General features: G+C 42.2%; 2 protein-coding genes across 3 annotated transcripts in view; both read right to left on the bottom strand.

Moving 5' to 3' along the window:
• Window positions 1-9,400, bottom strand: part of LOC120021335 (ephrin-B2-like) — a 66,305-nt gene extending 56,905 nt beyond the window's left edge. The window contains exons 1-3 of one of the 2 annotated variants that reach the window (XR_005472498.1): window positions 8,940-9,034; window positions 3,134-3,378; window positions 2,520-2,641 (exon numbers count right to left, since the gene is read on the bottom strand). Coding sequence is in view for 1 of the 2 variants with exons in the window: in XM_038965045.1 (XP_038820973.1) it covers window positions 8,940-9,088 (149 nt within the window). In the remaining variant the exon portion in view is untranslated. Of the gene's footprint in view, window positions 1-2,519; window positions 2,642-3,133; window positions 3,379-8,939 lie in introns of both variants that reach the window. The other variant, XM_038965045.1, reaches the window with a different exon arrangement.
• Window positions 9,401-14,655: 5,255 nt separating this feature from the next.
• Window positions 14,656-15,525, bottom strand: part of LOC120021334 (GRB10-interacting GYF protein 1-like) — a 45,403-nt gene continuing 44,533 nt past the window's right edge. The window contains exon 26 of the mRNA XM_038965044.1: window positions 14,656-15,439. The gene's annotated coding sequence lies outside the window, so the exon portion shown is untranslated. The remainder of the gene's footprint in view (window positions 15,440-15,525) is intronic.

The following is a 15,525-nucleotide window of genomic DNA, read 5'->3' as shown; positions in this document are numbered from 1 at the left end:
TTCCTCCAATCATAACGATGGTCATTATGGCCAAACTGTTCTATTTTCGTTTCATCAGACCAGAGGACATTTCTCCAAAAAGTACGATATTTGTCCCCATGTGCAGTTGCAAACTGTAGTTTGGCTTTTTTATGGAGGTTTTGGAGCAGTGGCTTCTTCCTTGCTGAGCGGCCTTTCAGGTTATGGCGATATAATTCTCGTTTTTACTGTGGATATAGATACTTTTGTACCCGTTTCCTCCAGCAACTTCACAAGGTCCTTTGCTGTTCTGGGATTGATTTGCACTATTCGCAACAAAGTACGTTCATCTCTAGGAGACAGAACGCGTCTCCTTCCTGAGCGGTTTGACGGCTGCGTGGTCCCATGGTGTTAATACTTGCGTACTATTGTTTGTACAGATGAACGTGGTACCTTCAGGCGTTTGGAAATTGCTCCCAAGGATGAACCAGACTTGGAGGTCCTCAATTTTTTGATTTTCCCATGATGTCACGCAAAGAGGCACTGAGTTTGAAGGTAGGCCTTGAAATACAGTGAGGGAAAAAAGTATTTGATACCCTGCTGATTTTGTACGTTTGCCCACTGACAAAGAAATGATCAGTCTATAATTTTAATGGTAGGTTTATTTGAACAGTGAGAGACAATAACAACAAAAATCCAGAAAAACGCATGTCAAAAATGTTATAAAATAATTTGCATTTTAATGAGGGAAATAAGTATTTGACCCCTCTGCAAAACATGACTTAGTACTTGGTGGCAAAACCCTTATTGGCAATCAGAGATCAGACGTTTCTCGTAGTTGGCCACCAGGTTTGCACACATCTCAGGAGGGATTTTGTCCCACTCCTCTTTGCAGATCTTCTCCAAGTCATTAAGGTTTCGAGGCTGACGTTTGGCAACTCGAACCTTCAGCTCCCTCCACAGATTTTCTATGGGATTAAGGTCTGAAGACTGGCTAGGCCACTCCAGGACCTTAATGTGCTTCTTCTTGAGCCACTCCTTTGTTGCCTTGGCTGTGTGTTTTGGGTCATTGTCATGCTGGAATACCCATCCACGACCCATTTTCAATGCCCTGGCTGAGGGAAGGAGGTACATGGCCCCGTCCATCGTCCCTTTGATGCGGTGAAGTTGTCCTGTCCCCTTAGCAGAAAAACACCCCCAAAGCATAATGTTTCCACCTCCATGTTTGACGGTGGGGATGGTATTCTTGGTCATAGGCAGCATTCCTCCTCCTCCAAACACGGCGAGTTGAGTTGATGCCAAAGAGCTCCATTTTGGTCTCATCTGACCACAACTTTCAACAAGTTGTCCTCAATCATACAGATGTTCATTGGCAAACTTCAGACGGGCATGTATATGTGCTTTCTTGAGCAGGGGGACCTTGCGGGCGCTGCAGGATTTCAGTCCTTCATGGCGCAGTGTGTTACCAATTGTTTTCTTGGTGACTATGGTCCCAGCTGCCTTGAGATCATTGACAAGATCCTCCCGTGTAGTTCTGGGCTGGTTCCTCACCGTTCTCATGATCATTGCAACTCCACGAGGTGAGATATTGCATGGAGCCCCAGGCCGAGGGAGATTGACAGTTCTTTTGTGTTTCTTCCATTTGCGAATAATCGCACCAACTGTTGTCACCTTCTCACCAAGCTGCTTGGCGATGGTCTTGTAGCCCATTCCAGCCTTCTGTAGGTCTACAATCTTGTCCCTGACATCCGTGGAGAGCTCTTTGGTCTTGGCCATGGTGGAGAGTTTGGAATTTGATTGATTGCTTCTGTGGACAGGTGTCTTTTATACAGGTAACAAACTGAGATTAGGAGCACTCCCTTTAAGAGTGTGCTCCTAATCTCAGCTCGTTACCTGTATAAAAGACACCTGGGGGCCAGAAATCTTTCTGATTGAGAGGGGGTCAAATACTTATTTCCCTCATTAAAATGCAAATCTATTTATAAAATTTTTGACATGCGTTTTTCTGGATTTTTTTGTTATTATGTCTGTCACTGTTCAAATAAACCTACCATTAAAATTATAGACTGATCATTTCGTTGTCAGTGGGCAAACGTACAAAATCAGCAGGGGATCAAATACTTTTTTCCCTCACTGTACATCCACAGGTACACCTCGAATTGACTCAAATTATGTCAATTAGCCTATCAGAAGCTTCTAAAGCCATGACATAATTTTCTGGAATTTTCCAAGCTGTTTAAAGGCACAGTCAACTTGGCGTACGTAAACTTCTGACCAACTGGAATTATGATACAGTTATAAGTGAAATAATCTGTCTAAAAAATTGTTGGAAAAATTACTTGTGTCATGTACAAAGTAGATGTCCTAACCGACTTGCCAAAATGTTAGTTTGTTAACAAGAAATTTGTGGAGTGGTTGAAAAACTAGTTTTAATGACTCCAACCTAAGTGTATGTAAACTTCAGACTTCAACTGCATGTCATGGAAAGAGCAGGTGTTCCTAATGTTTTCTACAGTGTATGTGCTGAGTTGTGTAAGGCATAAGATGAGTTAGTGACTCACTGGTCCAAAGTTGGTGTCCTCTGCCTTGTTGGTGTAGTGGTCCAGGGCGATGATGTAGAAGCCTGACTCCACCTGGTCAAACAAGGTTCTCTCTACGCACACTGACCATCTCCTGAGAGCAACTGGAGTGAGAGAGAAAGGAAAATAAGAGGTTGGGAAATGTCATAGACAGAGTTCAATTGGAGTTCAAGGTAACAGTCCATTTTATGACTGCTGTGGCTGTATCAAGAGGCAACTATGGATAATCATTTAGCCAAATAAGTGATCGCACATGATTTGGGACTGGATTGAGCCAAACTGTACCAATCCACGACACGTCAGTCAGTATGGCTCAGTATTGAACAGCCTGCTGTCATTTCATTCCCAACCCTCCTCGTAGAGCGCTATCCTCCTATAGGTTTTCACTTTATCCCTTATTTACACAACTCATATTTAGCAATGACTATCACATACATTCAGTATACCCATCCTCCGAATAGAACCATCTGGTCATCATCCTCTCTGTGACAAATGTCCTATGCACAATGCCTTCATACAGTTTCAAAGAAATTCGAGGAAGTCTCAGTACCACTAATGATTAAGTTACGGGAGTGATTAGTGGATGTCATAGTTACCTGCTGGAAGTCCCCAGAATGCTGTACGTAGAGGAGAGCCATGGTAAGCAACTTGGAACCGAATGGGCTCCTGTATCTCTGGTCTGTCAGCTGAGCAAAGAACAACCCCACTTGGCACACACTGGTTTAATCAACGTTGTTTCCACGTCATTTCAATTAAATTACGCTGAACCAACGTGGAATAGACGTTGAATTGACGTCTGTGCCCATTGGGACTTCACCACCACATATTAGTGACAGTGGACCTGCATGGAAAGAGGTATGGAGAGAGAATTGTTTTTGACGTCATTCTCATTTATTGTAACTGCACAAAAGCTGACAGATTAAAAGTGATCAAATCTATTCAAATCATTTTAAAGTATGCGCTTAGCGTTTTACAATATTAGCTATTATTTGGTTCGGAGCCTGACCTCTCGACTTCCCCTCCTCAATCATAGCCCTCTTCCACAGTGAGTCCTCACTGTCTGTTCTTATACTTCAGTGGTCTGTTCTCACCATGCCTCTCCCCGCTCTTCTGCCACTCCTTCCCAGTCATACTACTCTTCCAAGTCCTCTTCCTCTACTAAACCCCTCGTTGACTTACTTACAATGCTCTAAGTTAAACCAGAGACGGTATAGAAAACGAAACCATCTATGGTTAAACCACAAAGTTAAACGTTAGCTTCCTACCTACTATCGTTAACCTAATAACCTGCTTTTAAAACAATATCAAATAACTACCTACTTCAAAATTGAAATGATAGTTGATTAGCTAAGCTAGTTGGTTTATTAGTTTCTCTACTGAAAAACGATAAAACTTACCTCTTTATTGTCAGCCATCGTTCACCCTTTCCTCTTCTGTGCTCAAAAATAGGTGGTCACCAGTTACCACAGCCAAAGTCATTAACCCTGCCTATTTAATCTGATTTTAAACCTAAACATAAAAGGTGTTACAATTTTTTTAAATTCATTTGTGCATTCTAATTTCCAAAAATGTCGATAATATATCTGCAGTAATATTGGAATTGTAGTGTTTAACAATATAACTTATCTGCCAGTGTTGTGATTGGCTGTGATATTTGCCTATTGATTTCTCTTGCCGGAGTGGCATCTGTTGTCAAAATGGGAAAGCTGTTTTGACTTTATGGCTGTGTTATCTAGTGGAATCGCTCTGTCATTTCCTGGTTGCAAAAATTCTACACTGTTTGCTCAATGTCAGATTTTGTGAGAGATCAAGCACTGAATATTGTATCTAAATCACTGTAAAATATATTTTCAATAAAAATAAATCATTTTTACAGCTGTTTGAAGCTGGTGGACCCAAACCAAAAGTTTTGGTTTGGGTCCACCAGCTTCAAAAAGCGGTTTTGGAGATGACAAAGCGATTTCCACTAGATAACACAGCCACATAGTCAGACTAATTTTGATGCCACTCCGGGGGGAGAAATCAATAGGCGAATATCAGCGAATCACAACACTGGCGGGTAAGTAATACTATCACTCCATTATTACTGCAGATATATTATGCACATTTTCTGAAATTACAATGCAAAAATAAACCCTATGTGTAGCACGTTTAACCCTAACCTTATGGAAACCTCTAAAATCTGGTTAGAGCATTCGTGATTGATCCAAAAACATGACCAATTGCTTTTCAGTAGACTGCTACACAATATGTTCATTGGGTAGAATTTTGCTGTTTTAAAACGATAGTATGAAGTTCTGAGCGCAAGGTGGATTTGAGAGCAAACTGGAAAATTGGGGTTAAATGGGGAGGAGACATCCGTGTGGGGATGCAGCGTATTTGTGAGTGCAGTCATTTGAGTCTTGACATGTAGTCAGGGGAATAAAAATCCCTGCTCTCCAATTAATTTATTGCATGCGACAATGCAGTTCTGTTCGCTCAAAGTCATACTCGCAAGCTCTCAAGTTTAATTTGCGTGCACCACGCTGGCCTGCGTTTGCGGGACCCGTCCTCTGCTCGCTCGACCACATTGATTCTCTCTCAACTCAAGTGTTTGCTCACACAATGATCTTTCATCTTGCTCGCCCCTAAACACCCCAACTGAGTCAGATGCTGAGTGACTGATTGGGAATGGACACACACACACACACACACAGACCAACAACAATACCCACACCCCTGGGAACAACATTCACAAACAAAAAAATACACAAGCAAATAAAACACACACTTACTCCTTTCTCATACACAAATCACATGCACTCCTACTCTGGGGGTGTAACACTCTGGCTATGTAAGGCAGTGTAAGGGGGTAATAAGGATGACCATGTGAAGATGCAGAGAGCTCAGTCTCCTGACACTGTGTATCGGTGTTTCCTTTCTTTTCCCAATCTTTAAAATGTTTTAATCTGAAACGCTTAGCCCAGTTAAGCAGGCTTTTATCCTCAGCCAATTAGCAGACGATTCATTAAATATTGAGCAGTCTGTGAAGGATGAATTTTTAATGCCCATTTGAGGGGGAGAGTTGTACAACAACTTCCCCTGGAGCGATGACAGACTGCACTCAGAATGGTTTACAGTCGTTTACCAAGCATACACGACTCTGCTTTAGATGTCAGAAGCCCCCTGCCATCCCTAACCCCACACACTCACTCACACAGACAAGACAGAGACAGCAACAGAAGAGTAGGATATGATGGAGGAACACCAGACGAGACAGCAACAGGAGAGTAGGATATGATGGAGGGACACCAGACAAGACAGAGACAGCAACAGGAGAGTAGGATATGATGGAGGGACACCAGACGAGACAGCAACAGGAGAGTAGGATATGATGGAGGGACACCAGACAAGACAGAGACAGCAACAGGAGAGTAGGATATGATGGAGGAACACCAGACAAGAGATAAGATGCGGTGCCTTAGACCGATGCGCCACTCGGAGGGCCCAAAAAGCTATACTCCAATCAAAACAATTATCCAAATACAGGAACTTGTTCTCCACAGAACACGTTGGTATGTGGTTTTGGTTTGTCCAGACAAAACCAGTCTGTCAAAAGTTGCGAACTCACGTCTAAATTCTCAAACTAAATACATCCTGCAATTCCAACCTCAAAAAGATTTTCTAAAAATAAAACAACTTGTCTATCTAAAAGCTAAATGTTTGTTTTTGACTTTATAATTCTATTTGAGGTTCCACATGTTGTCATGGAAAATAAATGTTATTTCCAACAACCAATGAGCAACTCCTCCGTAAAACCAGCTGCATATTGAACGTTGAGATTGCCTTAAGGCCAGTCTCTTTGGCAGTGACATCACGTGGCATGTTAGCTAAAAAGACTGGTACCCAGATAAGAGACATTCAATACCCTCCTGGATCAGGATCCATGTTGCCTAAATGGTTTTGTGCGTTAAAAAAAAGCATTAAAAAAAAAGCATTACATTTTTTTTTTGTATACACACACTGAATAAAAAAATAAACACAATATGTAAATTGTTGGTCCCAATGTTTCCTGTGCTGAAATAAAAGATCTCCGAAATGTGCCATTCGCACAAAAAGCTTATTTCTCTCAAATATTGTGCACAAATTTGTTAACATCCTTGTTAGAGGGCATTTCTCCTTCGCGAAGATAATTCATCCACCTGACATGTGCGGCATATCAAGAAGCTTATTAAAACAGCATGATCATTACACAGGTGCTGGGGACAATAGAAGGCCACCTGTAAAATGTGCAATTTGCACATTTAAGAGTGCAATTTTGTCACACAACACAATGCCACAGATGTCTCAATTTTGAGGGAGTGCGCAATTGGCATGCTGACTGCAGGAATGTCCACCAGAGCTGTTGCCACGGAATTTAATGTTAATTTCTCTACCATAAGCCACCTCCAACGTCATTTTACAGAATTTGGCAGTAGGTCCAACCGGCCTCACAACCGCAGCCCACGTGTAACGACGCTAGCCTAGGACCTCCACACCCGACTTCTCCACCTGCGGGATCATCTGAGACCAGCCACCCAGACAGCTGATGAAACTAAGGGGTATTTCTATCAGTAATAAAGCCCTTTTGTGGTGAAAAACTCATTCTGATTGGTTGGTCCTGGCTCCCAAGTGGGTGGGCCTATGCCCTCCCAGGCCCACCCATGGCTGCGCTCCTGCCAGTCATGTGAAATTCATAGATTAGGGCCAAATGAATTTATTTAAATTGACTGATTTCCTTATGAACTGTACCTCCATAAAATCATTGAAATTGATGCATGTTGCGTTTATAATTTTGTTGAGTATATAAATAAATAACCACCCAACCCTACACGAGACAGTAACAGACAAGACAGAGAAAGTGACAGAAGAGGGCAGATGGAGAGAGAACAGAGGTGGGTTGAGCACAGAGACTGTATTCCCTTCTAGCTGATCTATACATTCTAATTAGTTGTATTTACTTGTACAGATTATAACAGGTGAAATACAAATAGTGAAAAGGTCAAACATGGTTAACAAAGAATTATCAGGTGAGGTGAAAAAGCCTGTGAAATTACTATTAAAACAATTGTTTACTTTGACACTTAACCAGGAGAGGACTAGACAAAAGAGACAGCAACAGACAACAAAGAGAAAGTAGACTACCACTTAAAGCTGCTCTATGGATTCTAATTACTGTTAAGTGTCTCTCTGTGTGTGTGTGTGTGTGTGAGGGTGTGTGTGTGTGTGTGGGGGGGGGGGGGGGGGGGGGGGTTAGGTTACTGTGGGATTCTTCAATCAGTTTGGCTCGTTGGCCAGGTCAGAGTATGTTTGAAGTTGTTGAGTGGTATGGTAGTTTTTGGCAATACACTGTAGATGTATGTACTCCAGTGTAGAGACCCACAGTAGCTATTGTAATTGAGTACTGGAAGTGCCTGCTGTGGTAGGTGGGAAGGTGCAAGTTACCTGAAAAATATTTTCTCTCATATCTCAACGTTCATCTCAATGTGCACCAAATCCATGCATTTAAGCTGTTGAAATTCCTATTTTGTTGCTAATTGAGGATGACCCGGACCCCCCTACTTGCATTGGGCTAAACCCCAAACATCTTCAAATGAATTGATGCGGAATTACCGCATGCTTGCCAGAATATGTGAGAGTCTGAGCTTTGATAAAAGAGGAATTTGCTTTAACAGTGTGGGACAAATCCAGGCCAGGTTCTCAATGGCTTTCATAGTGCGGACTACACGCACGCGACCTTTTATGAGGGTGCAATCATGCGTGAAGACCACTCCCTCTCTCACGCAACCCTGACATAATAGCAGTCTGCCAAAAACAGGCATTTCCACGCATAACAACCCCATTGCCATCTCCTTGCTCTCTATGGACAGAAAGGGTATGCTATGGTTTTACACTGGTCTATATTTAACTATAGGAGGGACACCGATCTGTTGAATAGGACCGGTTTCCAGTAAACTCCAGGCACAGTCTTCCTCGACTGTAATCCTCTCCAACGAAGTCAGTATCCACACCACCACTCACTTCCACCAGCAACAACTAGGCCTAGGCTAGTCTAGTCTACAGTTGGATATTGAGTGAACCCATGTAAATTCGAGACCTGAAATCGAAGCTCACAAAATAATAATTCAGTGTCCCAAAGGTATGTTCCCCATGAGGTGGTAATTGTAAAGCATTTAATATCTGTCTTCAAATGCCACTCTGCATGCAATGTCACCAATATAACCTACTGTTCTTCATGCTTTGATCGGCAGTCAAGGAACCGTGTCCTTTGCATTATCTATTCAGTCAGTCATAATCGGACAGCAATGTGTTTTGGGGGGAAATGTATAACAAATCTAAAGTACGGTATGCTAGCCTATGTGAAATTAAAGTTTAACCACTTACCTCTTGTTCAATGTATTCCAATAAATAGGTTCCATGTTACTTGCAGTTATTCCCAGTAAATCCACAAGAAGAATAAAAATAAATCCCAAACCATTACAGCCGTCCCAAAACGCGAAAGCCATTCCTGTTCCTTGGCTCTCTACTGCCATTTTACCCCCGAAAAAAGAAGGGACGGGGAATCGAGTTAGACAAAGAGTGCGAACGAAGTTCACTAAATCCCTCGGAGTGCACAGCTATAGCGTGACTTGGGCAAACACCTAAGGAAAAACTTCAACAACAAAAACAATCAACCAGAGACAACACTCACAGTAGTTGGAATGTGTGAGGGGATACAATGTGTCGACCTCTCTAGTCTTGCGTTTAAAGTGCATCAGCGGCCACATGTAGGTTTCTGGTTTGAAACGTGTCTAGCAATTACGGGACATTGCATGATGATAAGGCGACTGTCCACCCACTCTCCAAATGGCACCACCCCGGACAAATGAATATGCACCGATTGTCCAGATTTTCAGCGTAAATTCCTACCAATAGGCTACCTTGAAAGGATACTTTTGGATAGTGGGCGTTTATCTATTATTTTGCATAGACTACCTTGCCATCCGGATGCACAGGCTTGCTCGCTCCAATTTCCCTCTGCACACATACAACATTGGACTATGGTATATAAGCGAGCATTCACTGACCCAAATTGATAATTGCCTGTCCTCTGTGCTCTTATAAACACTGCAGCACTTGAATGCTTAACGCGTTATTGCTTTCAGAGTTGTCTCCATTATTTTATCCCTTTGAGTCTTAGCGGACAAAAATAGCCCCTTCCATCCGTCCGTTATCTTTTATTATGGCACAATATTGGTTAAACTTCTTCTAGCAAACTTGAATGACAGGCGAAGTGTCGGTGTGAAAATTGGCGCATTCAAAAATAATGCATCCCGGTTAACTTATTCTGGTCTCTTCTCCTGTTCACAATACCGCTTTGGGTTGGTTGCATCCTTCTCCAACGCTCTGAACTCAAAATATCGTACTATGGTTCACACTGATAGAGAGCAGCCAGGAGAAGGGGGAGGGATGGACTGGAGTGGTCTATGCCAACCTATATGTGTGTGTTCCAGAGTGTAGCTCTATTGTCAACCTGGTCTCAGAGCATTTCGTATTATTATGTACTTACATCCAATATACTCCATTTAGTAAGATATGTTACGTTATGTAAGACAGATGGTTACTTAAGGAAAAACAAAAGTAGGGTGGTTGGTCGGGGTGGATGGGTATGCATATAAAAGTCGAGCAACCCAAAGGTTACGAGTTTGAATCTCATCACAGACAACTTTGTAATTTTTACTTTTCAACCACTTACTACTTCACAACTACATAGCATGTTAGCTAACCCTTTAACCTAACTCCTAAACTTAACCCCTAGCCTAGCTAACATTGCAAGCTAGCTAACGTTTGGCACCTAACCAGAATTTGTAACATACGTTTTGCAAATTCGTAACATATTGTATGTTTTGCAAATTCGTAACAAATGAATTGTAATGTGTAACATATATGAAATGGATTCTGGACATCCACAAATGAATACATATGAAACGTAACATTTCATACTTGGAGGCTCAGATTTATGTACACAATAATACACAATGCTCTGAGACCAGGTTGCAGCTATTGACCATTATCCTCACACATTCCTAGATGAAAAATGCCCTCTAATCATTAGGAAACAGTAGTCTGAACTTCCATCATTTACAATTTCTATCCTCCTTTCACCATTATGACAAGGGGGGGGGGGGGGGCTCACTTGGGCTAACCATGTCCAAGTGATTTTTTTGAAGGGCTATGTCCCTAGAGTTGGAAAATGTGTGATTGCTGCACTGCTATGGTAGCTTTCTGTGTGTTATCATTCTCATCCCTCCATCCCATACATTTTCCCAATAGGGATTTTACCCTATGACAAACAATGGTCAGTATACAACAAGTTATTGCTCACTTAAACCCATTAATAATATCATTGGAGAGGTCAAAGGTAATTTATGTTGACCTGAACGTTCCAAAAATGTCTCTGGTGGGTAACTGTGAAGCATTTTTCCCCTAATATGGCCACCATACAATTAAATGTGGACTTACCCATTTGAATTGTAATTGTTTTATGCCCAAAAACATCTTAATATGTTCCTAGTGATGTTGAATACACAACCACATGAGCCAGATATAAAGATGTCAGATTATTCACAGAATTGTGGTAACATCTTCAGAAATGCAGACAGATCTTTGGGCACATTATTCAATTATTCACAGAATTGTGGCAATCTTCTATAACTGGCACACCTGGCTCATGTGGTTGCATACTCTACATCACTTAACATTAAGATATTTTTGGGCATACTACAATTATGTTTCATACAGGTATGGTCATGCGAAATTGGCCAATAAGACCACAGAGTTGTTTCGCAGCCGTATTGGAAAAAGATGAGTGAATTCTGTGACGGACCTGAATCTACAAATCTTTTTAAAACCCTGTTCTAGCAGTGTGTGTGTGCAATTTGGTGCCTATAGCCACAAAGTTACAAATTTAAAAAACATAGCTACCCCAGTAAATGGAATTCGATGGTTAAGCTTCCAACATTCTAATATCAATGGCACAATATGGGTGGTTTTTAAACAATAGTTGTAGCTGGTGCTTTCAAAGTTGGTTATATTATATAAAGAAATGTCCTCTCACTGCCAACTGCGTTCATTTTCAGCAAACTTAACATGTGTAAATATTTGTATGAACATAACAAGTTTCAACAACTGAGACATAAAAAGAACAAGTTTCACAGACATGTGACTTACAAATGGAATAATGTGTCCCTGAACAAAGTGGGGGTCAAAATCAAAAGTAACAGTCAGTATCTGGTGTGGCCACCAGCTGCATTAAGTACTGCAGTGCATCTCCTCCTCATGGACTGCACCAGATTTGCCAGTTCTGGCTGTGAGATGTTAACCCACTCTTCCACCAAGGCACCTGCAAGTTCCCGGACATTTCTGGGGAGGGAACGGCACTAGCCCTCACCCTCTGATCCAACAGGTCCCAGACGTGCTCAATGGGATTGAGAGCTGGGCTCTTCGCTGGCCATGTCAGAACACTGACATTCCTGTCTTGCAGGAAATCACACACAGAATGAGCAGTATGGCTGGTGGCATTGTCATGCTGGAGGGTCACGTCAGGATGAGCCTGCAGGAAGGGTACCACATGAGGGAGGAGGATGTCTTCCCTGTAACGCACAGCGTTGAGATTGCCTGCAATGACAACAAGCTCAGTCCGATGATACTGTGACACACCGCCCCAGACCATGACGGACCCTCCACCTCCAAATCGTATCCCGCTCCAGAGTACAGGCCTCGGTGTAACGCTCATTCCTTCGACGATAAACGCGAATCCGACCATCACCCCTGGTGAGACAAATCCGCGACTCGTCAGTAAAGAGCACTTTTTGTCAGTCCTGTCTGGTCCAGCGACGGTGGGTTTGTGCCCATAGGCGACGTTGTTTTTGGTGATGTCTGGTGAGGACCTGCCTTACAACAGGCCTACAAGCCCTCAGTCCAGCCTCTCAGCCTATTGCGGACAGTCTGAGCACTGATGGAGGGATTGTGCATTCCTGGTGTAACTCGGGCAGTTGTTGTTGCCATCCTGTACGTGTCCCGCAGGTGTGATGTTTAGATGTACCGATCCTGTGCAGGTGTTGTTACACTTGGTCTGCCACTGCGAGGACGATCAGCTGTCTGTCCTGTCTCCCTGTAGCGCTGTCTAAGGTGTCTCACAGTACAGACATTGCAATTTATTGCCCTGGCCACATCTGCAGTCCTCATGCCTCCTTGCAGCATGCCTAAGGCACGTTCACGCAGATGAGCAGGGACCCTGGGCATCTTTCTTTTGGTGTTTTTCAGAGTCAGTAGAAAGGCCTCTTTAGTGTCCTAAATTTGCATAACTGTGACCTTAATTGCCTACCGTCTGTAAGCAGTTAGTGTCTTAATGACCGTTCCACAGGTGCATGTTCATTAATTGTTTATGGTTCATTGAACAAGCATGGGAAACAGTGTTTAAACCCTGTACAATGATCTGCAAAGTTATTGGATTTTTACAAATTATCTTTGAAAGACAGGATCCTGATATAGGGACGTTTCCTTTCTTGCTGAGTTTATAATTTGAAACAATTTCATGACACTTCAGAACCACTTGTCAAACAAAGTTAAACATTCATCAAGGTTTCCATTTTAAAAGCATTTTATACAGCTATTTCTGATATGTACCCTATAGGTCAGTTATGTTGACCTTAACTTTCTTAAAATGTGTTACAGATTTTGTCCCAAATATTGTGGCAGATGCAGTATGGCTAATCTCGGTTAACCCAGAACTAAAGTCTCACGTAATTGGTCAGCTGCTTGATTAAGTTCTGGGTACATATGTGTTAAGAGAACCGATTAAGAAATTCTAGAACAAATATTAGAACTGGAACAAGGAGCTCCATCTCTCTTTGCAAGTTACGGGCCGAATGTCCCTTCCCAAATTCGAAAGATGCTAACGCCTAAGAAAACGTGATTTGTCCACATAACCAATGACAAAAAAACAGAACTACTGCTAGTTATCCCCCACATCAAATTCCTGCAACAGGTTCAACAGTACTAGTTATTTTTACGTAGATCTACGAGAGATTATATGAAATGACTAATGTGCAGTAACAAGCTTGTAGCTCCCCCACCAGTTATTCTGTCTTTTTTTTCACCTTTATTTAACTAGGCAAGTCAGTTAACAAATTATTATTTACAATGACGGCCTACCAAAAGGCAAAAGACCTCCTGCGGGGACGGGGGCTGGGATTACAAATATAGGACCAAACACGACAAGGGGTTCCCAAACTTTTTCACTTGGCGCCCCCTTCTAGCATTGGCGAACATCCCGCCACCCCCCTGCGCACACACGCGCCACATCTATTTCAAAGAGCACAAGGACTGTTCACACCCCTCTTGGTGGAGAGAATGTTGCAGGTTTAAAGCTTATTTCCTGCAATTCTACACATTTTGTAATGGTGTGCAAAGAAAACTGCAGTTTTAAAGCACATTATCTTAGAATTCTATACATTTTGCCATGTCTAATGATGTGATATGAGTGACAGAATTAAAACAATATCTATGGGCAATTTAAAAAAAACTTGCCTGCTGACATGGGCTAGTTGATCTGAACATTTCTGACAAGTTATAGCTTTAAGGTATGCAATGACTGGCATGACAAGAGGAACTGATGAAACACACACACACCCCAAAAAAGTAGTGCCCCAGTTTGGTAACCACTGCTGTATCAGATGCTTTTCCTTTACAATGTAACAATTCAGCAGCTCATTTCCAGTGGTTTGATGATTGGGAAAGCAAAAAGGAGTGTGGAGTATAGGACAATAAAACTGAACATACCATGCCCCCATGTGGGCAACATGTAAAACTGCAGGCAGATACACATGATTTAGTGTTAAAAAGGAAAGACAGACCAACAAAGAACATCCGTCTTGCACAGTAGATCGCCTGCTGGGTGTTGACAAAAGCTGGCAATTCAACATGTGGAATCATCCGGAAAGGAACAGAACATTTTCTGTGGTCAGATGCAATATGACGGCAACCCGCTGCGCACGGTCAACATGTGTTGATCGGTCTTCCCTTTAAAACAATATGTAGAGAATGTGACACGTTAATATTGCATTTCACACATTAGTTTATTTATTCTGTTACACTTCTCTTCAAAGTAAAAACTATTTACAATGCCCAGCCCCATCTATAATTCTGCTGTGTTTGAGTAGCAAGAAGAGGTAATAAACATAACATTTCCCCAAAACTTCTTTAAACCAATTTTGCATTACAAACATTCCTCTAATAGTTTTAGCATTCTCTTTTTACAGCACTCTCACTAATCCCCATTACTTCAATCATTTTATTGCTCAGCTAGAACATCAAAGGATGCCCCAAACCAACCCAGCCATCATTCCATACACTCCATCAGGTCAAACCTATTACTACGTAGGGGTGGTGGGGAGGGGATATCACTCATGGGCAATTTTATTCTGTCCAGTTAAGGCAAGTAAAACCAAATGAGTCAAAAAATCTTACACAACAACCAGTAAAGTCAAATTAAACATTCACTATTTACATCCAGGAGTTGAAACTTGCCAACCAGATCTGTGTGTGGGTGCATGTGTATGAGTCTTAACTCCTGGTTGAGACCTCGATCAGCTGGGTTCAGTCTTCCTCTGTCTAGTCCAGTCCAGGACAAAGCTTGTGTCTGGGAGTCTCTCTCCTTTACTGTCTGCTCCTCTCAGAGACAATCCCATGTCCAGCTGTGGTCCAGAACAGCCCAGTCATTCAGGGTATGAGAGCCCACGATACACCTCCTCACTTTGCAGCTGGTCATCCAGCAGAGGGGCCACTACATGGACCAAGCAAGGAGGTGGTGGCGGCAAGTGTCCATGAGGTATCCTCCTGGCCTGCAGAAACAAGACATAACTATTAAGACAAGGATGATTAAACACTATAACCCGGATCATAATAGATTAATATCAGACTAATATTA

This window comes from Salvelinus namaycush, chromosome 26 (assembly GCF_016432855.1).
Source record: "Salvelinus namaycush isolate Seneca chromosome 26, SaNama_1.0, whole genome shotgun sequence".
NCBI lineage: Eukaryota > Metazoa > Chordata > Actinopteri > Salmoniformes > Salmonidae > Salvelinus > Salvelinus namaycush.
Note: the sequence above shows the minus strand (reverse complement) of the source record. Positions and strands in the feature narration are given on the sequence as shown.